Source organism: Carcharhinus amblyrhynchos, chromosome 6 (assembly GCF_965287045.1).
Source record: "Carcharhinus amblyrhynchos chromosome 6, sCarAmb.v2.hapA, whole genome shotgun sequence".
Lineage (NCBI taxonomy): Eukaryota > Metazoa > Chordata > Chondrichthyes > Carcharhiniformes > Carcharhinidae > Carcharhinus > Carcharhinus amblyrhynchos.
Window position 1 is genome coordinate 88,909,530 of NC_137329.1, and position 26,548 is coordinate 88,936,077.

At 41.1% G+C, this 26,548-nt stretch overlaps 1 protein-coding gene across 4 annotated transcripts in view; it reads left to right on the top strand.

The window, feature by feature from the left end:
- The window catches only part of LOC145344087 (ELKS/Rab6-interacting/CAST family member 1-like), a 789,164-nt gene that overhangs the window by 227,890 nt on the left and 534,726 nt on the right, over positions 1-26,548 (top strand). For all 4 annotated transcript variants that reach the window (XM_080190908.1, XM_080190909.1, XM_080190910.1 and 1 more), the window contains one exon: positions 11,680-11,815. In XM_080190908.1, coding sequence (XP_080047034.1) covers positions 11,680-11,815 — 136 coding nt within the window. The remainder of the gene's footprint in view (positions 1-11,679; positions 11,816-26,548) is intronic.

Sequence of the window (26,548 nt, forward strand, 5' to 3'; positions counted from 1 at the left end):
TCCTCCCACAGGATTTCCCACTCCTCTTGCTGATCCTGCCACCCCTCCAAAACAGCAGCAAAACGTCCAATTTCCCCCTCCACTCCACGATGAGAGTAAAAGATTTTTTGCTTGTTTGCATGTAGTGGTAGTTAGGCCACAGTACAATACTGTTGACAATGTAATGCGCCGCTTTATAGAAAGGATAGTAAAGCCATAGAATCATAGAATGTATACTACATTCATCAGGATGATATAAGGAATCAAAAATAATCTTTAGTTTTGAGGTTTAGAGGGGAGAGAATGGGGTAAAACTGCTAATTTGAACCTGCAGCTCAGTGGCAGAGTGGTTAGCACTGATGCCTCACAGCGCTAGGGACCCAGTTTCGATTCCTGGCTCGAGTCACTGACTGTGCGGAGTCTGCGCGTTCTCCCCATGTCTGCGTGGATTTTCTCCAGTTTCCTTCCACAGTCTGAAAGATGTTATATACCTTGGCCATGCAAAATTCTCTCTGTATCTCCAACAGGCGCCGGATTGTGGCGAGTAAGACATTTTCACAGTAACTTTATTGCTGTGTTACTGTAAACCTACTTGTGGCACTAATAAAAAAATTAAAATGAACAAGTCATACGGAATCCAAACATTGGCGCAGTTTCTTTCTCCACAGATGTTGCCAGACCTCCTGAGTTTTTCCAAGACTTTGTTTTTATTTCTGATTTCCAGCAGTAACAGTATTTTGCTGAAATCAGAGACAATGGGGTGTTGTGATTCTCCATAATTTTAGCAAAAAGCCAGCACAGACACGGTGGACCGAGTAGCCACCTTTTGTGGTATAATGAGTCAACGTTTGATTGGCAAATGGCAAATTTCATATAATAATAACTTGAATTTTGGTTTCATGTCCTTCCATTTTTGCTTTTGGCAGTATTATTGAATCTTAGTTAACTGAGCTGTAAAGTTCATTAAGCCAAATGGTTCATTTTGGACAAGGGAAGCAGTGTCCTTGGCAAATTGGTCAGGATTTCCGTTTTAACTCCAAGTGGGTTTTGTGTTGTTGGGTAGTAAGCTGAGTTTGAAACTCAGCAGCTCTCCTGCAGCATTGGAACTGCTTGCCGTCATCAAAATTACCCCCTCTGCAGTTGCTGCCTAACTGGCCCTGCTGCCCCCAGACCTCATTTACCCCATTTTGACAGTATTTAATGCACCTTCACCCCATAGGTTCAGACCCAGGAGTGGCCATCACTGCATTTCATACCTTAATAAGGGGAGCAGCCACTTGTCCCAGGCCCCTCACTCCTGCTGCTTTGATAAAATTTACCCCAGAATTTACTTTAATGGAGCACAAAATGTTTCCGGAAATACGCTATCGCTTTAATTTACAGAGGATTTTGCATTCTAGTATGCAAAGGATGCATATAGGAGATATTATTTGATTAAATGATTGTGTTTGATAATGCCAGCTGCAGCTTTTATTGCATTCATTAAGCAGTTGTTTGGTGGGTTTATATAGGGTTAAGTCAGCACAAAGCTGAAAGTGAACAATCTCAAAGATAGTTAATTAAGAAAACTTCTAACATTCTCTTCAGAGTAGTTAACTAAAGTTGCTGTTTGTCGTTATTCTGTGAGCAAGGGAAAATATATCTGCCTGAAATGCTTGCTCTCACTGCAGACTAGCTTCAGTAGACCTCGAGCCCACCTACTTTGATCTCTGTTCCTGTGCATCTTGTGCTAAAATAACCTTTATCTTTTTATTATCAGCTTATATAAAAGTCTTGGAACTTTTAATTGGAGATTTTGTTGTAATTTATGAGCTAGTCAGGTTGAATGTTGTTTAGAAGTTTTGTTTGCATTTCTGCTGCTCTAACAAATACTTAAGGATAATACAAATACTCATGCTTAATGGTCTCAATTGTTTGTATTTCTTGTGAGTTAATTATTATCCATGTTCATTTGCTGAAAAGGGAGGAAATGAAAACAAAATATGCTTTTACAAAATGGTTACTTATTAACAAAGAAAAATTTACTTGAGGAAGTTTTGATTTGTTCTCTGAAACTTTGTACTTTAGATTCAATGGTGATGCACCCATTTTTCAGATGATAAATGGGTACTGAAGCCACCAAAATGTTGGGCAGGAATTGCATGCTTCTTACGAGTCCGTTCTGCACTGCCTTCCATATTGATGTAGACTTCAAAAAAAATCCAAAGCCCATGCCTAAATCAACCAGGCATGTAATGGATCTAATGCTTGCTTTGAGGCTCCCTCTGTAATATTCGTATGCCCTGAAGCAGCCAGCGGCAACACTGGCTGCATTTATGAAAACCAAGTATATGTGCAGCCTGATCTAACCATTCAGGTGCAGGACCTGATGTCAGCAATAAATTTTTATGCCTCGAGTCCTATGTTGTTTTAATTCATCCCCCAGCTAAATGAAGAAACAATACATTTGTCACTAACGGATGTTGAAAGCTCAACATGAAGTTGCAATTTTTTTCTGGACAAAGAAGGCCAGGAATGGTACTCTTGATATCTTTTCCTTTGACACTCAGTAGTCAGGATTTGGGCACCCATAGCCTTGATGCAACTCTTGTTCTGGTTCTTCATTCTCTTTTCAGCAACATGGCTGAGCCTCTCCTGTTGCCCTTCCTGATTTTTTTTTTACAGAATTGGAAATTCACAATGTAGAAAATTGCTACATGTAAATCTTTAACTCAGTTTTGCTTAACAGTTGTACTACTGCACCATCCTGGAAGCCTGATTATCATATTTGTTTGCCAGCTGATTATTGGTGGATGCACTTGGAGAGAATCCAGATTTTAGACTGAAGGGGTAAACTTTGAAATAGCCTGCCTGTTATGGGAGAAAGTGATTATAATTATGAGGGGTTTTGATAGAGTAAATAGGAGTGTCAGTAAACAGAACACTGAAGATTCTGAAAGGAAACTTTTTTATGCTATCTGTGATTAGGGTTTGGAATGCACTGCGAAAGTGTGTGGTGGGAGGCAGGTTAAAAAAGGCAAAAGGTGGAGTATTGGTACCAGGTAAGTTCCTCATTCGGAGGGCTACTGCAATATAATGGTCAAGTGGCTTTCTTTTGGACTGTAACCATTCTGTGATATAATTGTTAGCACATCTCATTAGTGCCAAATTATATATAGCTTGGAATTTGAAAAATTGAGATAAGTTAACATGACTTTCTTTTAAATAGTGAAACTTTAAATGTATGGATAATTCTTTGAAGCATTGATGGACTTATGATGCACAAAGTATCACCTTATTAAGAACATATGTAATTTAAAAATGAAGAACAGGAGTGGGTCATGTTGTTGACCCAGCCTAATTCGTTGCTTAATAAGATCACATGTGAACTTGTACTTTACCGCCCTCTGAAGACCCATTAATCTTGATCTTGAATATATTAAAGGAGCATCCACAGATCTATGCGATAGAGAGTGCCGAAGATTCACAACCCTCTGAGTGGAGAAATTTCCCCTCACCTCATTCCTAAATGGTTGACCCTATATTCTGAGGCCATGTCTACTGCTTCTGGACTCACTATATGGAGATGCCAGTGTTGGACTGGGGTAAACACAGTAAGAAGTCGCACAACACCAGGTTAAAGTCCAGCAAGTTTATTTGGTAGCAAAAGCCACTAGCTTTTGAAGCACACACTGCTACTTCATCAGGTAAGTCAAACATGACAAAGGAGCAGTGAGTGCTCTGAAAGCTAGTGGCTATTGCTACCAAATAAACCTGTTGGACTTTAACCTGGTGTTGTGAGACTCCTTACTCTCGATTCACTAGCCAGGGGAAATAGCCTTTTAGCATCTAAGCTGTGAAGCTGTCACCGAATGTTGTATGTTTCAATGCAATCATCACTTTTTCTTCTAAGTTCCAGTGAACATGGGCCAATTCTACTCAACCTTTACTCATAGTACAACCAATCTTGTGAGCCTACATTGCAAACCCTCCTCCTTGGTAAGGAGATAAAAAAACTGTCCATAGTACTCTAGGTATGATCTCATAAAAGTCCTATACAGTTATAGAAATCATAGAATTCTTAGTGCAGAAGGGGGCCATTTGGCCCACTGAGCTTGCACTAACAACAATCCCACCCAAGCTCTATCCCCATGATGCCCCCTATTTATCTTACTAACATCCCCTGACACAAAGAGTCAATTTAGCATGGCCAGTCAGCCTAACCTGTACACCGTTGATATGCGAGAGGACATCTGAGCTCCCGAAACATACACAGACACAGGGAGAATGCGCAAACTCCCAATTCTAATTGCAATATGATTTACTCTTATACCCCAATCTCTGAAATGAAGGCCAGTGTACTATCTACCTTGCTATTTGTATTCTGTACTTACATGTTACAATATTAGTGTTGGGCCCAAGAATGGAGTGCAGCAGATTAATGGTGGCAACTTGGAGTGAATGAGTGAGGAGAGCAAAGAAATTGAGATGGCCAATGTCATGTCGGCAGTTTCAATCATAGACTCATAGAATTCCTACAATGCAGAAAGAGGCCATTCAGCCTATTGAGCCTGCACCGACGACAATCCCACCCAAGCCTGACCCCTGTAATCTCACATATTTACTCTGCTAATCTTCCTGATACGAAGGGACAATTTACCAATCAACATAACCCTCACATCTTTGGACTGCAGGAGGAGACTAGAGCGCCTTGAAGAAACCCAAGCAGACACTGGGAAAAGGTGCAAACTCCATACAGAAAGTCATCCAAGGCTGGAATTGAACTCTGGTCTCTGGTGCTGTGAGGCAGCAGTGCTAACTACTGTGCCACCGTGTCCCAAATTGAAAGATTGAGAGGGTAAGAGACCGGAGAGAGGGGACCAGGTGAAAGGACAATACTGGACACTAGTGAAAGGGTGTTATGAGTGGTGGTGGTGCCAGACACCTGGCCCAAGAAGTGGACGCAAAGAGCTGAATGTTGTGCTAAGAGCAAAATTCATTAAAGTGGCGCTATAAAGCTGAGTCCTTTGCTAAGGACAAATTGTACCACTATCAAACCTGGGTAGGCTGTAGGGTATTGTGAATACATGGCAAAAGATGAGATTAGAAAGGGGGAGGAGTCAGAGGGAAATTAAGAGGAAGAAAGATCTGGAAGGGTGTTAGTACCCATGAGCTGTTTGAGCTTGCAATCCTTAACGTGAAAGGAAGAGAAAAAGTTATTTGTAAAATCATCAGATGAGAATAAGGGTGTAATGAAACTGGGGAACAGGACAACTTTAAGATAGTTGGTGTTGCTGAAGACTAAAATTGTGTGTGTTTGTGTTGTAACTCATAACACTGAATCTGGATCTCAGAATGCAACAGTTGGAGGAGCACTGAATGTTCAGGAGATTTGATAGTGGTTTTCAAGTGAGTCTGAAGTGGGAGTTCTCTTTAGGAATGTCAACCTTGAAGTTCTGCTCTTCTCTCCAGGGTTACTGTTTGTCTCTTTTACTTTGTTCACCTTTGTTGCTTTAGATTTACATTCTTGTGTTTGACCTGATATCTACCAAAACCCACTTTCACAGATACATTTCCTTCCTCAGTGCATATCACTAGCTCTGACTAATTCGGCTTAGCTTCCAATTGCCTTTACCCTTGGTGTTTTGGATCCATCCATGAATGCTTTAAATGTTCCTTGAACTGCTGTTCTTGTGATCCTTGATTTTGTTTTTAATTTAGAGCTGCCAACATGATGTTAGCTGTCTCAATTTCTCTGACCTCCCCCAACTCCCCACTCACTCTATCCTAACTCCCTCTGAACTTACTGAACTCCACTCTTTGAGATTCAACACTGACGGTGTTATCAAACTTGCTGCCAGTGGTGGTACTGTTTTCCTCTGCTGTACTGATCTTGACTTAGAGGCTGAATATCAACTCTCCAGCCTCTTGCCTGGACCTTGACCCTACCACTGAACATCAAGCTATGGTTTCCAGGACTGTTACAGACATCTCCTTTGGAAATGTTCCCTCCATAGTCCCCTAAATTTGAATTGTCTGCTTTTAACTTCTTTCCAAGATCTCGAACAGCACTTGTAGACCTTTCGTTTCAGCCTGCTGCAGTCCCACTGAATTGATTGCTTCCTATCTTGCCTTTTTCTCTACCCTTGTCTAGTCTCCCTCCCAGCTACATCCATGACATTCTAACGCTTTCTGTCACTTTTCACCGTTGAGATCCAAATTCCTTTTTAATATTTATTCATGAAATGTGGGCATCACTGTCTAGACCAGCATTTATTACCCATCTCTAATTTCCCTTGAAAGGTGACAGTGTGCTGCCTCCCTGATCTACTGTAGGAACACCCAGAGTGCTGTTTTGAAGGAATGCACTACAAGCACAAGTCAGGTATATGATTGAATTTGTCTGGTAGCTCCAACAACACTCAAAGATGAACCCCATTCAGGACAGAGTAGTCTACTTGATTGACATTGCATCCGCCAACTTAAAACACTCAAACTTGTTCACATGGTAGTCGTATATATCTTCCACAAGATATGTTGCAGCAACTAGCCAAATCTCTTTCGACGGTGCCTCCCAACCTATACCCTTACCACCAAGAAGGACAAGGGCTCTAGCTCTAGATGCATGGAAACACCACCCCACCTCCCCGCCCCTCTCCCACATACAATCGTCACATACCATACTGATTCCGTCATCAATTTCTCAAGAGCAGTTAAGGATGGGCAACAAATGCTGGTTTTGCTTGTGATTCTCACAATGCAAGAATTTTTATAAAGGACTGCCTACCAACTTAATATGCATTTGATTATTATATAATCCTTGTGTTTTGGACAGTTTTGATTTTGCGCAGTGAAGACAACTAGATTGAAATAGAGCTTCTCTTATGATTTTCTGTGTTAGTTAATCAATGGTTCACATACCTATCTGTAGGTGATGGTGGCAGGTTGGAGTGAGCTAGCTGTATCACTGAGTTTTCTACCCACATGGTGCAAACAGCTATACTGTAGAAAATGACAATTTTCTTCACATACATTAGCATCCTTCAAACATTGTAAATTATAATAGTATATTTACAAAGTATCTGCCCAACACCAGCAGCTTTGCTATAATCAATTGAGAAAAGCATTCTGCTGTGCACATCTGCATTGTGCAATATTAGTTGGGATTCATTTGGAAGTTTTGCAGAGAAAATGTAGCATTTATATTTGAAATATTAGTACTGTGTGATTTCAAATTATTGTGATTGAATGGTTGTTGGGATTATACTTGTCTTACAGGTAGCCTGCATTGTTATTGTTTCCTTGTGAGAGAAATGCTGCCATCACCCTTGACAGTTTAAGCTCCTAGTATAGTCTATTAGTCATGCCAGCTGCCATGAAGAAGACACAAGGAAAAATATGGTGACAGAATCACATAATTGAACCAAGCTGTTACATAATCCATTGTGTGACAGTAAAGAGTTTAAGATTTCTGTTAAATAAATCCACATGGGAGCAGATAGACTTGTGCGTAGTGTATTATGTTAGCATGAATTCCAAAAACATTAATGTTAACAGCAAAGCTTAGACTTCAAAAATATATTCCGGAACACAAGTACGTGGTGCATTGGTTTACTGGTCTGCACATTATGCCTGGCTTAAAGTATGCGGGCAGGATTTTTGCTCAGAATGTCACCTATCATAAAAAATGTATTTGTCTCTGTTCCAGTAAGCCACCACATCAGAAAATAGAAACACAAAACTTCTGATCCACAGTTCCAACGTCTATGCTACATTTAAATTAATTCTGGTCAGTTGTCTAGCTTGTCAATATCCTTGCAGGTGATTACCTTTGCATTCCTTTGTAGCAGGGATTGCTTTGTTGAGTTTAGTTTCTTTTTAAATCTTTGGATAAAATAAGAGGCTTTCCAGGGAAGATTCCCTTGTGAACTGTCAACTGAATCAGTTATGATGGGTTCCAGGGACAAAGTTACATGTGCACTTTCAATCAAAGCTATGTTGAGGCAAATGAAAGTTGTCTGCTGTTTAGTATTTAATCCTTGGAGTACTACAAGACATTTTTTTCCTTGTGCTCAAAATATGTGCATCTTTTGTTTAAAATAACATCTGGAAAACTGATTTTCTATGAATTTACAAAGATTAATGTTTTTTGAGCAGAACTTCTAAGAAAACTTGAGAACAAAATAGAACTTCTTCTTCTGTCCTCTTATTACTTTGTGTTTCTTATTTTCTTTTGAATACAGCTCCATTATTGTGAGCTACAGGGCCATGAGGGGCTCCACTTGTAGATTGACTTAGCCAACCCAAAAAGTCCATAGGCCAAGTGAGAGTTTCCTGGATCTGTCTGAAGAGCAATGTACAATGAAGTTGTATTTCTGCAGGCAGGCTGTCACTGATCTCTGCAGTTAGAATCATTGATAGATAATTAGTATTGAATTCAGCATGTGCTGATTTGTGATTACAATACAAATAAAATAAATAATCATAATTCATGACACATTTATGAGCAATCATTAAAATAAAGTATTATTTCAGTATACAAATAATTACAATACATTGCAAAATGTCTCAGTTTACAGAATAGAAGTGAAAGGTCTACTGCACTTTGCACTTTTTGTTAAAGTCCATTAGTCATATGTTATCAGGTTAAGTTTGCTGAATTCGCAATCATTTATATTCTACTGATGAATTTCATAAAGTAGGGGACTGGATTGTTTGGCAGTCTGTTTATTGTTGTCGTTTAGTTCCAGTTGTCTTTAAAAAGACCTTCTGCTTGCTAGGACAAATGGCAGTGCTTTGTACTTTCCCCATCCCTTCTGCCAAAATGCATCATCTCACACTTCCCTGCATTTGATTCCCTTTGCCACTTGTCTGTCCAATATGCTAGGACCTGTACTGTTTGGTATTTTCATTTAGCCGTGCCTCCAAGTTTGGTATCATTGGCAAATTTTTAAATTTTAATCTGTATTCTAAGGTCAAAGTCATTTATATATAGCAAAATAAGCAATGGAGCTAGCACTGTGCCTTGGGGAACACCACTGTTTGCTGTCCTCTAGTCTGAGAAATAGCCATCATCATGACTTGCTTCTCTCTGTCCTTAAGCCAATTTTTTTGTTTGTTGCACACTGGGTCTCCTACTCCATAAATTTCAGTTTTGTTTACCAACCTTTTATGCCATCCCTTGTCAAAAATCCATATAGACAACATGTACTGCATTCCCTTTATCAAACTTCTCTGATACTTCATCTATCTCTAACTTCTCTGAATATTTTATATTCTTCTATATTAAATACCCAATTCTCACCATTTTTAAGTCACATTTCCAATAATGCTGCTACATCACTCCCACGATGCTATGTCTGCTTATGATTCACTAAACTTAGCCACCACATTTTGTGTGTTTATGTCTATGCACTGTAATCCTGACATTGGAATCCCCCAGATCTTCTATCTAATGTTATTACTACTGCTCAAGTGCTGCACAATTGCTCTGCAAACAACGTTTTTAGGCAGAAAACAGGAGATGTGAATGAATAAGAATAATTGTTGATAAACTGTGCAATATTGTGTGCCCTTGTGATTGGTGGAGAAGGATGTATCGGAGTGAAGTGTTGAGTGTGCTAGGGGAATAGTGTTAGATGTTATGCAGAGAGGTGAAGAATTTAAGAGCTAAGCTCACCCTTGCTGCTCTTCGGGGGTCTTGAAGCTTGCGGTAATGTTCTTAAGCTTAGTACCACTCTCCAGGCCTGTTGTATGTAATCCTTTGGAATGTTCTTTCCATTCCAAGGGAATAGAACAATGTTTCTTACTCTCTTCTTATCCTCCCCTCTTCTACACGGATCTCTGGGAAGACAATGAATATCTTGGCAGCTTTGTGACTTGTTTAGATAAATCAGTCAGCATTCTGGCAAGGATGAATGCAGTTTTCCCTTTTATAGTTGCATTCAGCGTTTATGTATGTGTTAGGAGGTCCCTTTGGAAATCCACCCCTGCAAGTGGTTGAATCGCCCTCTTTTGATATGGTCAGGTGTACCAAATGCTGCTGATGATTGGGGTTGTTGATTGCCATCCAGCAAATCCTGTTTACAGATTAAGTTTCTTATTATGCCATATTTTAATTGAGATAGCTGCACTCAGTCCTGTCTTCTGTTAATCTGCATGTAACTGCTCTTGGTAGTTTGAAAGAACAGAGTAAGTTCACTGGCCCATTCTCACTTTGCAGAAATCTCTGTTTGCTTTCTGCTTCCTCCTGATGGCTTTTTATGTTAAGAATCACAGTCATAGTTTTTCATGCAACCAATGAGATCTGCATAATTATATTCCTGAAATTTTAAAAAAGGAATAAAGGTAAAAATTACAAAATTGATACTTTAATGTATTAAAAGATAATTTTTGCAAAGTTTATGAGCAATTTAAAAATTGCTGTACTTAATCCTCTCGTATGTTACCTTAACTCTACAAATTCTAGAAAGCAGTTTGGAACAACAGGTAGATTTGTCAAAACTTATGTTGAGCAGTGCAAAGAAAGGATGCCTAGAGTTCTCAACTTGGTTGGAAGAAGGAAATACCATTATCATGATTATGGGGAAGTTTGTTTGTGTAGCGTCACTTCCAGTGGGCTGCTCCCTGTTTGGCATTCTTCAGTAATAATCAATGCACTTGTGGCTCTCCCTGCCCCTGGGAAGTTGACATAGTCTGCAGAGCAATGCGTGAGAACAAATTTCACCCCACATTTTTAGTGGAATTAAAAAATTGCTAGTCTGGATACCACATTGTAGAAAGGGTCTCAAGGCCTCTGAGAGCATGCAGAAGAAATTTACATATTTAAGATTATTGGCTGAAGAACCAAAAAGCAATAACAATTTTCTTACATTGATTAGAGATAGGAAGTGACTAGGCCATGGAAGGATTCAAACACAAGGGTGAGAATTTTAGAACTGGAAACCAATATAGGTCAGCAAAAACACAGGATAATAAAAGAATGGACTTAATGCGAGTAAGGGTGTGGGTCGCAAAGTTGTTACGATCGGGAATGCACTACCTGAATGGCTGGTGGAAGCAGATTCAATAATAACTTTCAATCAGAAATTGGATGTATTCTTGAAAAAGAAAATTTTACAGGCTATGGGGAAAGAGCAGAGTAATGGGAATAGCCTTTTCAAAGAGTTGGCACAGATATGATGAGTCAAATGACCACCACCTGTGGTTTCCCATTCTGTAATCCCAGTAAACCTACAAGAAGAGCATCTTCTCTAGCTGATTTTGGTTGCACAATTGCTGTGACTTTATGCCTGTACCCCCTGGTTTTCAGAACCCTAAAATAAATTCAGGGGTAGGGTGAACTGGAAACTTTTGTTGTCTTCAATGAAAATGTATTCCAACTTGAAACACTCATGGTGAGGATGAAATTAACTTTTTTAAGTTGCTTGTAATCTTGGAGCTAGACATCAACAAGTTCTAGTTGTGTTCTTTTGTCCCTATTCACAATCTCATAAATTACAGTTAAACAGGTGAATCAGTTAATTCTTCATTCTTTATTTACGTATCCCTAAACTTGGCATTTTGTCCACTTCTTGATTGTTGCCACTCCGTTTTCTGGCAATAGAGGGTGTACATTTGTTGTGCCGAAATGCCTCAGAGTTGAGTACCCTGCTCAGAGTTACTGACTTGAGAGAACATGTTTTAACATCTAATTTCTTATCTTTAAAATTTTTGTTGCAGACAGATGAAGGAACAAAGCAAGAAATTGGCCAACCTGAAGCACAAAGAGCAGGTGGAGAAGAAAAAAAATGCCCAGCTGTTGGAGGAGGCACGCCGAAGGGAAGATAACCTAGCTGACGATTCCCATCAGCTCCAGGTATGAAATCCAGTCATACTAATTTGAGTTGCATTTCAACCGACTGGTATTTTTTCCCCAGCAGCATTAGATGCATCATTATTTCTGTTCTCTGGAAATTACTTGTCTATCGCTGTTCAGGGAATGAGTTTCCCTAGTTCTCAACTGGCCTGTGGAAAGAGCCTTTCACTATTTACTGTAGAACATTCCATCTTTGGGATTGATAAAAACTAATATATTTTCAGCATATAGGGAAAACATATGTTACAGTTTAAATTGAGGGACCTTTTGCTAGACATGTTTTAGTAATATCCTAGCTTTCAGAAAACTTTGCTATAAAGTTTAGAGAGGGCGAACTGGGACAGTTATTGTTCTTAAGTGAAGTGTAATCCAGGTGCAGAACTGTTTTGGTGGGAATGAATGATAAACAGTTCCAAAGCCATGTTATCATGTGATTAATAGTTTAACATCAATGCTTTAAGTGGTCAATTGAAGGGACACATTCCTATTTTCAGATTGTATCAGGGAGTATTGTTCATGTCTGTTATTTGTTTAATTTACCTCCCTACCTCTGTGAACCTGTATTACTCCCATCAGCCTATCCCACCTTCTCCCATTACACACCAATCACCTGAGAACACTACCTTCCTCAAGACTCTGGCATTCTGTTGATCCCTGCCCCCTGTCACTCTACTGCCCGTCATCATTACTTACGTTGTCTGGGCCTTATGCTTTTGAAAATGCTTTCCTACACCTCTGTAGCATCCACTTCTAACTTTAAGACTCTCTTTCAAGGCAATCTCTTTGACCAAGCTTTGGTTACTTCCGTATCAGGATATTGATTTTGATGGTCAGCCATGATCAAAATGAATGGTGAAGCAGGCCCACAGGGCCAAATGGCCTACTCCTGCTTCTATTTTCTATTTTCATCCCTGATATTTGTTCTGTTGTTGTCTCATACTTTTTGTCTGAAATACCTAGGGACAATTTTCTTTTTTAAAGTACTATGTAAATGCAAGTTGTACATTATTGCAATGACCATTAAAATGTTGCAGATGGCGAGTGCCTTTTTGTTTCCAAAACATTAAATTGAAGGATATATGAACCAAATTTTGCTGCAGAAGGACATCTGGTTAAATGTTAGCAGGTTAGACTTGCCCTTGCATGTTCAGGCTTTTAATTTTTTTGCAACATTATCAGTTAACAACTGGCTTGTAATGAGAGAATGGGGCATCTGTTGGCCTGGGTGAACAGGGCGGGCAAGCAACCGTATATCTCCTCAAGCAAACACCTTGAAGGATTGTAAAATTCATTGTGCAAAGACTGAAAAATATGTATAAATTAGAGTGGGTAATTGAATTTCAAAGCAAGTACTGAAAGAGAGATGAAGGGAATGAAAAAATGGAGACAAAAAAAGGCAAGGAAAGGTAAATCTTCTAAAATCTCCAAGGTTCAATGCACAATAACAATTAATTTTCACTGTATTTTAAAGGGAGTTGGATTGAGTGAGTAGGAGTTGTTTTTTGTGGACAAGCTGAGCTTGGAAGAAGTCATGAGGGGCGAAGGGGAGAAGCAGAAAACAACATGAATTCAGGGCTATGGTAGGGTGAACTTTACAGGAATTTTGACCTGGTAGGATTGGGGAAGGGAAGGAGGTGTTGGGCAGGGTGATCCTAATCCTAGTGACAAAGAATTTCATGAGCTCGTTACTCCTGTTGTTTGAGATAAGGGTGGGGGCAATAAGGGATAGGGATTGAAGAAGGTAGGTTGCAGTCGAGAAAATATACTGTGGGCAGTCTTTCCATTCAAGGATGATCCTGGAAGAGTGACCGGTTTTGGCAGACAAGAGTAAGACCCAAAAGTGCTGTATGTATCAGTGAATGGCTAAACCAATTGTCCACCATTTCTAGATTTCTTTTGCCTGGTCGCACATGTGTAGGAACTTGCAAACCAACTTGTATTTAGCCTGAGCAGGAACTTCCAGGTTGTTACGTAGCCGTGCATCCTATGGGGAGCTCCATTAGCCAAATTTACATTACCGTCATGATATCAATGCACTTGTCCACAGTAAGCTCATTGGTGGCAAGTGAATGGACATCCTGGAAAATGATGCTGAGACAAATGGTAGGGGCTCACCTATTGGCAGAGCCCATAGGGTCAGGAATGGGAATGGAAGGAGACTGGTAAGATTAGACTCCAATGATTCACTGGGAAGTTTGGCAGGAAAGTCAGAGGGAGCAGTTGGAATTCTTGTTAATAAGTAATTGAAATAATGATGTAATGCAAAAAGACTATGACAGGAAAAGCAGTGGAAGTAATTGGAGTGGTGTAAACTCACTGTGGTTGCAATTTCCCACAATGTCATTTATTTTAGAAAAAGTGAAAGAAACGTAAAAATGCAATATGTCTCTTCCTCTTCCATTCCCCTGCGCCCCCCCCGCCCCCCAACAACAATTCCCCCCCCACCCAAAAAATATTTTTCGTGTGCCAGTCAAAAGATTTTTAAATAATGGAAACCTTGAAGCATTCCACTCCAATTCCTGACTACGTTGCTGTCATTACTGTTAATTTTATTGATTATTGCTGTGGGGGACTGTAAATTTAATAGAAACAGAACATTGAGTTAAATTTCAGAGCATTCCAATTCCCAGGACAGTGTAAATAAAACTTGTATAATTTTTATGTAATATTCGGTATCCCAGGCCAGGCCACCATTAACCTTGTTTTTCCACAGATGCCAATTTTAATCCCAGCAATACAAATCCCTTTTGTACCAAAAATGAAAAGTTTGTTACTTGTTCTCATTGCAGTTTTCAATCACTTAACATGCCATTGCTGATGTAGTTTTAATAACTTGGGAACTGTAGGCATAACATAGTGCTGTAGTAATGGATCCAGAAAGAATGATGTAAAGCCATACAAACATGACAACAGTGCTTTGAAAGGTGATCTACAAGTTCTTCCAACATAGAGCAGCTCCTGAAAGATTGAGGAAAATACCAGTAAAAAGTTTGATGTTAAATTAACAGAGAGATTGATGACAGATTGCTGCAAATGTCACACATACTTAGTATGAACTTACTTCAGTAAACAGCATATTAGATGTCACCAAATGAAGCAATAAAACCAAATGCAAATGTAAGCTGTTATAAAACTAAGCAGAGAGTGTCATTGATTTAAAGGCCAAGAATATGCTACTGTACCATCATATGCTTGGATTTGCATAGAATTTTGAATTCTTGCATTCACATATGTATAATATCATATTTCTATGATGCTCAATTACTGAACAGGGAGAGATTGCAAGCATTCACAAATTGCAACAAGCATTTAACACCACTAAGCTTATGACAAAACCAGATTCTTCCCCATTTGTGCTGAATCCCCTTTTAAGCTTTGAATTTGACTGTTAGAGTTGAATGTGTCATGTTGTCAAATGTCTTTTGGAAGTCTAAGGGCAGCATATTGTGGTACTTTATAAAGACCACTTGGGCTATTAGTTTCTCGAATAAATCAAGTAACTGGTCAACCATAATTTTCCCCATTTGAATCCATGTTGGCTGATGTGTAATAGCTTCATAAATAGTCCCCAAGTTGACTTTGATTTACTTTTGTTGTATTAATTTTACATAGATGGAAGTTAGACTGCAGCACCATCTGTAGACCTCTGTGTCTGTTTTATCTCCTTTCTTTGAATATGGGCATCACATTTACATAAGAACATAAGAAATAGGAGCAGGAGTAGGCCATCTAGCCCTTCGAGCCTGCCCTGCCATTCAATAAGATCATGGCTGATCTGTCGTGGCTCAGTTCCACATTCCCGCCCTCTCCCCATAACCCTTAATCCCCTTGCCTATCAAAAACCTATCAACCCGCGTCTTAAAAATATCGAGCGAGGCAGCCTTCACCACTTCAATGGGCAGAGAATTCCAGAGATTCACCACCCTTTGAGTGAAAAAGTTCCTCCTCAACTCTGTTCTAAACCGCCCCCCTCTTTATCCTGAGGCTGTGCCCTCTAGTCCTACTGTCCTTTCTGAGCAGGAAGAGCCTCTCCACCTCTATCCTATCCATCCCATTCAACATCTTATACGTCTCAATGAGATCTCCCCTCATTCTTCTAAACTCTAACAAGTACAAGCCTAGTTTATTCAGCCTCTCCTCATAGTTCAACCCCCTCAACTCCGGAATCAGCCTAGTAAACCTCCTCTGCACTCCCTCCAAGGCCAAAATATCCTTGCGTAAGTGCGGCGACCAAAACTGCGCACAGTACTCCAGCTGCGGCCTCACCAGCGCCCTATACAACTGCAGCAAGACCTCCCTACTTTTATATTCAATCCCCCTCGCTATGAAGGCCAGCATCCCATTCGCCTTCCTGACCACCTGCTGCACCTGCAGGCTGGGTTTTTGCGACTTATGCACAAGAACCCTGAGGTCTCTCTGCACCGTTGCCTGCTGCAGTTTTTCGCCACGAAAGTAATAGTCCTTCCCACCATTATTCCTACCAAAGTGGACAACCTCACATTTGCCAACATTAAATTCCATTTGCCATTTCCTGGCCCATTCGCCCAGCCTATCTAGACCCTTCTGCAGACTCTCCACACCCTCTGCACAATTTGCCGTTCCACCAATCTTGGTGTCATCAGCAAATTTCGACACCATACACTCGGTTCCATCCTCCAGATCATCTATATAAATGGTAAATAGCTGAGGCCCCAACACCGACCCCTGGGGCACTCCACTAGTCACCATCCGCCAATCCGAATAGCACCCATTGACCCCCGCTCTCTGCCTCCTATTTGACAGCCAATCCTCTATCCACGCTAACACCCTACCCCCAACTCCATGCCCCCTGACCTTCTGCAATAACCTCTTGTGAGGCACCTTGTCAAACGCCTTCTGAAAATCAAGAAAGACCACATCCACCGGCTCTCCCCCATCCACCGCCCTAGACACATCCTCATAGAACTTTGCAGTCATCATTGCTCCAAAATTTTACCACCCAGTATGCACAATTTATATTCCCATTCAGTTGATGCATCTGTGTAACGGTTCAGATAAAGGAATAGAAAACTGTAACACCAAATTGACAGGTTTAGCACCCTTAGTGTGGATTTTAGCTAATTATTGTCTGTGAGCTATGATACTGACCTTGTATCAAAACAGAGTGCTGGAAATACTGAGCAGGTCTGGCAGTATCTGCAGAGGAAGAAACAGTTAATATTTTGCGATGAAGAGGACTTCTTCAGAATTGCAAGTCAACCTTGTATTGATTTTCCTCTACATACTGAATTTTGTCTGTTGATTAGCTCTGGAATTAATATGCAGGAATGTTGAATGTAACCAACTACACTGAGCATTTTTACTTTTTAAAAGTAACATTGTGGACTGATTTAATACATGCTGTGATCTTTTGCTCAGAACATGTTATTATATGGTGATGTAAATCTTGAATTACAATCCACACCATGAAGACTCCTATCTGAATGTTTTTGTCAAAACTAATTATACAAAAGCTTGTTCAGTTTGATACAGATGAGGGAGGGAATGTTTCGATTTATGGTTGTTAGAAATATTAAAATGTTTTTTTAATTAAAACTGACAAAATTTTTGACATTTCAAAAGATTGGATTGGATTCTTGGATTCATCTTGAGTACAATTGGGATTGCTTATTCATACTGCTCCAGTGAAGTAAAAAAAATCTCTGGTCTGTCCCTTTGGATGCTGGAATAGTAATGGGTGCTTAGCATCTGAGATCTGGCATCTGATTGTGGCTACCAGGAGATGAGATGAGTGATATCACCATTTAAATACTTGTATTGGAACATTTTAAATATTAATTGTATTTAATTTTTAAATCTTGTCAGAAACCAGTTACTTGTGTGCAGCCACTTGTGCCACTGATGCTCTGGCGTTCCTAGGAAGTTATTCTTTATCAGCACACCCAAATAGTTTGGCATCATCTTTGTTGGCTCCCAGCTCCTTGATCCCCACCTCTACATCCTCAGCCAAGCATCTGCATTTGCTACTGAGGCTGCTCCTTATTACTGCTTGTCTACAATTCAGAGTTGACGAATCCCTCACCTTCAGCTGGACCATTGCCCACTTCTATGCCTACATGCCTGAACTCTCACTCTCCACCCTTTGCCTCAACTGCCCCAATGCTTCTGGAAACACTGATAACACGATGGTCACGGTATGCCAGTGAATAAGGTGATCCTTGAAACTTCCCTTCTATTGTAGTGTTCTGACACTCATGCTCATGATTGGCACCCTGCTGCAGTTTCTTATGGACGGTTGGAGATCTTCCAAGTTTCTCATGTATCCTCCCAAAAATTGCACGCACCTTGCAAGAAGCTATTTAGCTCATTTGCATGCCAAATTGCAGACCCACTATTTTCAGATACCTTGCTACTTACCGTTTCCTGTCTTAACTTCAAAAATTGCTTCACATCAGAAGGCAATAAGGCCTCTGACAGATGCAGTTTTCCAGGTCTGCCGTCCTCCATTGCTGCTTTCATTGTACTGAAATTTTGACCCAGGTTTTCGCAAAAAATTTCAGACATCCATGCCAATCACTTCAGCACGTGCTGCACTACAATCCACCAACACTTAGTGCATTGAAAGATACTCTGTGAATCACGCTATTATGGAGGTCCCAGGCATGTGACTCAACCGAAGTGACTGCAGTTGTATGCTGTGAACAAAGGGGAGTTGCATTTAAATGCCTCCCCCTGTACTCACATGGTGCACTCTGGGTGGGTCACATGCTGAACTCACTAATGAGAATGAAATACAGTAATCAGCCTTGCGCTCCTCCCGGGTGAAAATGGTGAGATTTGCGTCATTAGAAAGGGGCCTGGAGATTTGTAAACTGTTTGGCGCCAGGCATAAAACGGAATTTTGGACTCTGCTATTCTCCAGCATTGGCACAATGTACTAATGGCACGCAAGGTTGGAGAATCATCCCCTCCTTTCTGTTTGTAGGACCTTGTTCAGAAATTGGCTCGTACTTCCCTGTATTACATGAGTGACTACACACAAAAAAAATTGTTTATAAAGCACTTTGAGGTGACTTTTTAGGTTTTGTTTTCCTTTTGGCACTTTAAATCTAATCAAAAAAAATTCAGATTAAGTCCAATCATGGTCCCCAAATGAGGGACAAACCAGATCCAAGCTGACAAGACGAGGCATTGCATCCCTCTTGGATTCGATCAAACAAGATCCAAACTGACAGAATGAGGCATTGCCTCCCAGGCTTGCACGTCATCTGAGCCAAAAGGCCAAGATCATTTTGAAAAATTGCATCAGGTAAAGCCTCGACTTAACCTTATTGGCTGCCCTGATCCTTTACTCTACTGTAGCTCAGGCAAACCACAATCGCATTAGCACATCGCAAGTGCAATGGGCTAGCCTCACTGTAATTGTAATTTAAGTAATGAAGCTGTTGTGTAATAGATGTGGTGCACCAGTGCATCCAAGCTTACCATAGCTTTAGAATGTTTGCAAGGGATATCTATGTTTGTTTTCTCAAATTAATGAAATGTGTATCCTCAGAGGTACTGCAGCCATTTGAGTAGAATTTGGAATCCTTTTTGGCTGACTGAAAACGAGCTGCCTCAACAATGTCTGTTATCGACATGGAGGAGGTTCAGACTGGCCAAATCAGTCATTGTTAGTTAGAATGGATTGATGATGGATTGGGCTACATTCACGATCTTTTGTAGTTTCTTGCGGTCTTGGGCAGAGCAGGAACCATACTGAGTTGTGATACAACCAGAAAGAATGCTTTCTATGGTGCATCTGTAAAAATTGGTGAAAGTCGTAGCTGACATGCCAAATTTCTTTTGTTTTCTGAGACAGTAGAGGCGTTGGTGGGCTTTCTTAACTATAGTGTTGGCATGGGGGGAAACCAGAAAAGGTTGTTGATGATTTGGACATCTAAAAACTTGAAGCTCTCGACCCTTTCTATTTCGTCCCCGTTGATGTAGACGGGGGCATGTTCTTCTCTACGCTTCCTGAAGTTGATGACAGCCTCCTTTGTTTTGTTGACATTGACGGAGAGACTATTGTCACTACACCAGTTCACCAAATTCTCTACCTCATTCCTGTACTCTGTCTTGTCATTGTTTGAGATCCAAACCACTACGGTGGTGTCGTCAGCAAACTTGAAAATCGAGTTGGAGGGGAATTTGGCCACACAGTCATAGTTGTGTAAGGAATATAGTCGGGTACTGAGAACACAGCCTTGTGGGGCACTGGTGTTGAGGATGATCACGGAGGAGGTGTTGTTGTCAATCCTTACTGATCCAGTCTATTTCTGTTGTTCTCTCAGGCTGAAAGACATAAGAACATAAGAACATAAGAAATAGGAGCAGGAGTAGGCCATCTGGCCCCTCGAGCCTGCCCCGCCATTCAATAAGATCATGGATGATCTGTCGTGGCTCAGTTCCACATTCCCGTCCTCTCCCCATAACCCTTAATCCCCTCTCTTATCAAAAACCCATCAACCCGCATCTTAAAAATATTTAGTGAGGTAGCCTCCACCACTTCAACGGGCAGAGAATTCCAGAGATTCACCACCCTTTGAGTGAAGAAGTTCTTCCTCAACTCCGTTCTAAACCGCCCCCCCTTTATCTTGAGGCTGTGCCCCCTAGTCCTACTGTCCTTTCTGAGCGGGAAGAGTCTCTCCACCTCTATCCTATCCATCCCATTCATCATCTTATATGTCTCAATGAGATCTCCCCTCATTCTTCTAAACTCTAACGAGTACAAGCCTAGTTTATTCAGCCTCTCCTCAAGCTCAACCCCCTCAACTCCAGCATCAGCCTGGTAAACCTCCTCTGCACTCCCTCCAAGGCCAAAATATCCTTGCGTAAGTACGGCGCCCAAAACTGCACACAGTACTCTAGCTGTGGCCTCACCAGTGCCCTATACAGCCGCAGCAAGACCTCCCTACTTTTATATTCAATCCCTCTTGCTATGAAGGCCAGCATCCCATTCGCCTTCCTGACCACCTGCTGCACCTGCAAGCTGGGTTTTTGCGAATCATGCACAAGGACCCCGAGGTCCCTCTGCACCGTCGCCTGCTGCAGTTTTTCGCCACTTAAGTAATTGCCCTTCCTACCATTATTCCTACCAAAGTGGACCACCTCGCACTTGCCAACATTAAATTCCATTTGCCATTTCCTGGCCCATTTGCCCAGCCTATCTAGATCCTTCTGCAGACTCTCCACACCCTCCGCGCAATTTGCCGTTCCACCAATCTTGGTGTCATCAGCAAATTTCGACACCATACACTCGGTTCCCTCCTCCAGATCATCTATATAAATGGTAAATAGCTGAGGCCCCAGCACCGACCCCTGAGGCACTCCACTAGTCACCATCCGCCAATCCAAATAGCACCCATTGACCCCCACTCTCTGCCTCCTATTTGACAACTCATCTAACCAATCTGCAGATGTGTTTATATTCCACACCAGTTTCCTCCCATTGCACTGACCTTGTCTCAGCCTTTCAGCAGATCTTTATATTCTTTTCTCTGTAAGATATTTGTCTCATTTTATTTTTACAGCATCCAGATTATTGTCCTCAACTACTTCTTGTGATAGTGAGTTCCATGTTCTAACCACTGAGTAAAGATATTTCTCCTCCGTTTTCAACTGGATTTGTTACTAATTATCTCGTAATTGTGGCCCTTAGTTTTGGATCCTTCCAGAAATGGGAACATTCTTCCCACATTCTTCCTACCCAGTCCAGCCCATTCATAGTTTTAAAGACCTCTATTAGGTCTCCTCTAAATCTTTTCTCTTCTAAAGAAAAGAACCCGAATCCTTTTCTGCTTTTCCTCATAGATAAAATCTCTCAGTTCTGATGATATTGAACTTTTTCCATGCTTCTATAAACGTTTTGATATACCAGAGTTCCACATAATACTCAAGTGCAGCCTGATCAAACTCCATTACATGTGTAATACAACATCACTATTTCTGAAATCTCTACTCTTAGAAATAAATCCCAACGCTGCAATAGCACTTTTTAATTACTTTGCTGACTAGCAATGCTGCTTTTAATTATTTGTTCACTTACATCCCTGGCTCCTTTTTGCTTTGATGTGGAGATGCTAGCATTGAACTGGGGTAAACACAGTAAGAAGTCTCACAACACCAGGTTAAAATCCAACAGGTTTATTTGCTAGCAAAAGCCACTAGCTTTTGGAGCACTGCTCCTTTCACAGAGCTCCGAAAGCTAGTGGCTTGTGCTACCAAATAAGCTTGTTGGACTTTAACCCGGTGTTGTGAGACTTCTTACTCATTTTTGCTTTACCAGCCCATTCAGTTTTTTTTTAATCTTCTAAAGTAGATAAGACCATTTGAATTGTGCAAACCAGCAATGGTTGCTACATTATCCTTTATTGTATTCAGTAAAGTCAAAGCATACATATTATCCTTAGACGGTAGACATATAAATGAATAAACAATTTTCCGTTTTTCCTTGGGTTCACCTTTGTGAGCTTTTTGATCTTGACTCTCTTTACAAATTGTGAATGAAAGTTCATAATTTCTGTTGATTTTTTGTAATGCATAATGCTTTAGATGTTTCTTTATATCCTGATAATAGCCAGTGTGAACAGGACATCCCCCAAAAATTGCATCATTTCCACAAAACAACAGATATCAACTTGTTTACTTTTCTGACCTGTTCTCCCACTTCCTATCTAAAGTTTTTTTTAAAAAGTTAATTTATTAGTGTCACAAGTAGGCTTAAATTAACACTGCAGTGAAGATACTGTGAAAATCCCCTAGTCGCCACACTCCAGTGTCTATTTGACACTGAGGGAGAATTTAGCCTAGCTAATGCACCTAACCAGCATGTCTTTCATACTGTGGGAGGAAACCGGAGAACCCAGAGGAAACTCAGGCAGATACTGGGAGAAAGTGCAGACTCGACACAGATGGTGACTCAAGCTGGGAATTGAACCAGGGTCCCTGGCACTGTGAGGCGTCAGTGCTATGCACTATGCCCCCCCTCAGTTCTGTCTTGGCCATCTAATTTCACAATGTGGCGACGAAGAAACATCAGTACACGTGAATCATGTATCTTGTAATCCACATCCCATTGCAGAAGGTGGAGTTGTAGACTGATACATTAAAACATCCTGAGAACAAACAAATGTAACAATTTCTTCATTTCTATCCATAGTGCAGATCCACAAGCAATTTATAAATAAAAAGAAAGCAAAATTCTTAATCATATGAGATCAACTAAGTCCTAACCTTACATATTTATGGCATAAGTTTTATAGGATGTTTCCTCTTACCAAAGGGCACCACTTCTCATTTTTCTAAAATTTATTTGCTGCTCAAGCCCTCACTCTGCAAATTTTCAAATGCCTTAATGTGCTATTCTTCCTAAATGTTACCTGCCAATCCTCTGCTCTTCAGGTTCCTGGAGCCCCTGTGCTTCTCCATGGGATGTGGGAATGCCGGCGTTGGACTGGTGTAAACACAGTAAAAAGTCTGACAACACCAGGTTTGACCTGGTGTTGTCAGACTTTTTACTGTCTTCTCCATGGGATGCAGGGGCAACTGGAGTGAGATCCAGAAGCCCCAGCATCCTCTGGAGCTGACACTCGTGGATTCCCACCAGTGCCTGCACCATGCAGTCGGACCCCTGCACCATAGTACAGATATCGCCTACCGTAGGATGCACATCCTGCACCAAGGTCTCCACTGCAAACGGCGACTCGTAGTGTTCGCCTCATTGCACTTCAGGGATGTCATCATCTTCTTGGGTGGATGGTGATGGGACTTCTCCAATCAGCTTTGTACTCTGAGGAGGGATGCTGTCATCCCTTCCTGATACTCTCAACTCTACCGTTGCAGCTCCAGCAGCTGTGGGACGACTGAGCCCAGAGATCACACACCTGCCATGCACACACACAAACATACGTGCACGCATGCAATCTAGAGTTCCAGGACCAAGGAGAAACCCAGGCAATTCACGTGCTTTTATGGGGTGAAGATTCTGGAAGAAAGGAATGGGGAAGGTGGTCAACAGACATGGCAGAAGGGTGGCTGTCACCGGTCATCCCCCTCCTCATGTCCTTGATGGGTGTAGTTGGAGGGCTACCCCTTACCTCTTACCCCAGCTCACATGCAGCCCATACTGCATGTGGCAGGCCTGCCTGGAGCTGGAAAAATTGTAGTGGAAGTAGGAAGAGACCCTTAAGTGGTCATTAAGGGACTCCAGCAGAGACAATACAGGAAGGTCAACTGAGGGTCTTCCCACCAAAACTTACTTCCTGCAGAGGTTTTTTTTGAAGTTTAAATTTATTTATTGTCGCAAGTAGGCTTACATTAACGCTGCAATGAAGTTACTGTGAAAATCCCCGAGTCGCAATATTCTGGCGCCTGTTTAGGTGCACTGAGGGAAAATTTAGCATGGCCAATCCACCTAACCAGCACGTCTTTTGGACTGTGGGTGGAAACTGGAACACCTGAAGGAAACTCATGTAGACACGGGGTGAATGTGCAAACTCCACGCGTAGTGACCCAAGCTGGAAATCGAACCTGGGTCCCTAGCACTGTGAAGCTGCAGTGCAAACAACTGCCAGCATGCCACCAAAGTGGGAAGAGCTCAGTTTTCAGTATCAGTCCTAACAACCCACCAAATTTTCACGTCTGCCAATTTCCTTTCTCATCCCCTGAAGAAAATTCCAGCTACAGAGTTGGATTATTTAATTATTACTTTGCCCCTGTGCCGCACACACGGATGTACTTGGAGGAATGAAAACTACTCGTAAAGGCTTTCATAAGAAGAAATGGGTCAGTAATCAGAGAACATATAGAACGCTTATCGGGTAATTGGCAAAAGAACCAGAAGGGAGACGTGAAGTTCTGCATGCAGAGTTGATTTTTTTATTCTTTCATGGAATTCAGGCATCATGGACAAGACCAGCATTAAATTCCCATCCCCAATTATCCGTGAGGTGGTGGTGGTGAGATTTCTTCTTGAAACTGTTCCAGGCCATGTGGATTGGGTAACAGTGTTGTTAGGGAAGGAGTTCCAGCAATTTGACTCACTGATAATCAAGTAAAAGCAATGCATTTCCATGCCAGGATGATGTATGACTTAGAAAGGAACTTGCAGCTGGTGGTGTTCCCATGTGTTTCCCCTTGTTCCTGTAGGTGGTAGGGTGTCATGAACTTGGAAGGGACTGTTGAAGGAGCTTTTGAGATGCTGCAGTGCATTTTGTAAGTGCTTCAGCTGTTCTTTGCTACGATGGAGGTAGTGAATGTTATGGTTCGGATTGCAGTGTCTGAAAGGATGGTGGAAGCAAGAGTAACTGCAATTGGATATATACTTAACAAGCAAAAGAAAATGCAGGTCTATGAGGAAACATCAGACGAATGTGGCTTTTGGCAGTGAATAGCTCTTTCAAAGTGTCAGTACAGATAGAATAGACTGCATTTTGTGCTATATGATTCCAGAAATGGCAGGAGAGATAGTAGACTCCTGAGAGAGGAGCTGGTAAGCTATGAACTTCCTGCAAAACTGAATTGTCTATAGTTATAATTGATGGCCCATGTGAGATTTTGTGGAACTTTTGAAGAAGGTCCTTTTTCAAGCTATGAATCATCCAAAGAAGGGAACAGGACGTTGGAGAGAAGCAAAAAGTAGACCATAAAATTTTTATGAGGTGGCTTTTAGATGAGGGGAAAAAAGACTGCTTTGGGTACCTTTGGGCAGAAACCTTAAAGTCATTTTTCATGTCTCACGTGAAGAGTGGTTGCATTGGTGCAGTGTGTTAAAGAATTCTGACACCGAGAGCTGCAGACTTTGGCTGAAGCATTTCAGTAACTTGATGAAAGCAGGCAAGATAGTACCATTCTCTTATGTCAGATCGTAAACACTCTTAAAAACATTCAGCTGCACAATTTATCCTTTATATGAAGACTTCCCAAACCTTTTTGGCCACAGAGTCCTTTCAAACTCACAACAGTGCTGCCAGAACCCCTAAAAAGCATTCTTATTATGTTGAAGAATTAAAAAAAAATGTTTTTTGCATAATAGGTACAAACACGCAAAGATAAATTTATAAAACTCTATTTTAATTTATAAATATATATACATTATAATTAAAAAGTTCCCTTATTCAACAATGTACTTATGTCTTACCCTTTTATGAGAGGAATGATACTGTTTCTTTTGCGCAACAATTCATTTAATGTTAGGACCTCTATCTCTTCATCATGCATACATGCTCTCTGTCCCTCATGCACACTTGCACTCTTGTTTAGCTCCCCCTCCATGGCTGCTTCACCTCCTGTCTTATGGTCACTGCCCCTTCTGTCCCACATCTGCTGCCTATCTTGCTCCGCCATCTGCTCTCATCCTCACTGTCCCTCTGTATTGGACTTTTAATGAATTACTTTCCTTGCTGTTCCCAACTTGTCCATCAAATGCTGGCTTCTCACTGCATTGGCCACAGGGAGAAACCAGCCTCTGATTGGACAAGCAGCTTCATGGCAGTTTTTAAATTTAAACATCAGCCTGGCCTACTGCAGAACCCCTAGTTATATCCTGTGGAACCCCAGGTTTCCATGGAACCCAATTTGGGAAATCCTGCTATACACCACACTGAGTTGAGGGGTTCATTAGCTCTAAATCTTTCAAGAGCTGTTGCTAACTCCTCTGACTTGATTGCACAAGTTTAAAACCCCTTCAAGAAAGTGATACCAGAGAGCGCATCA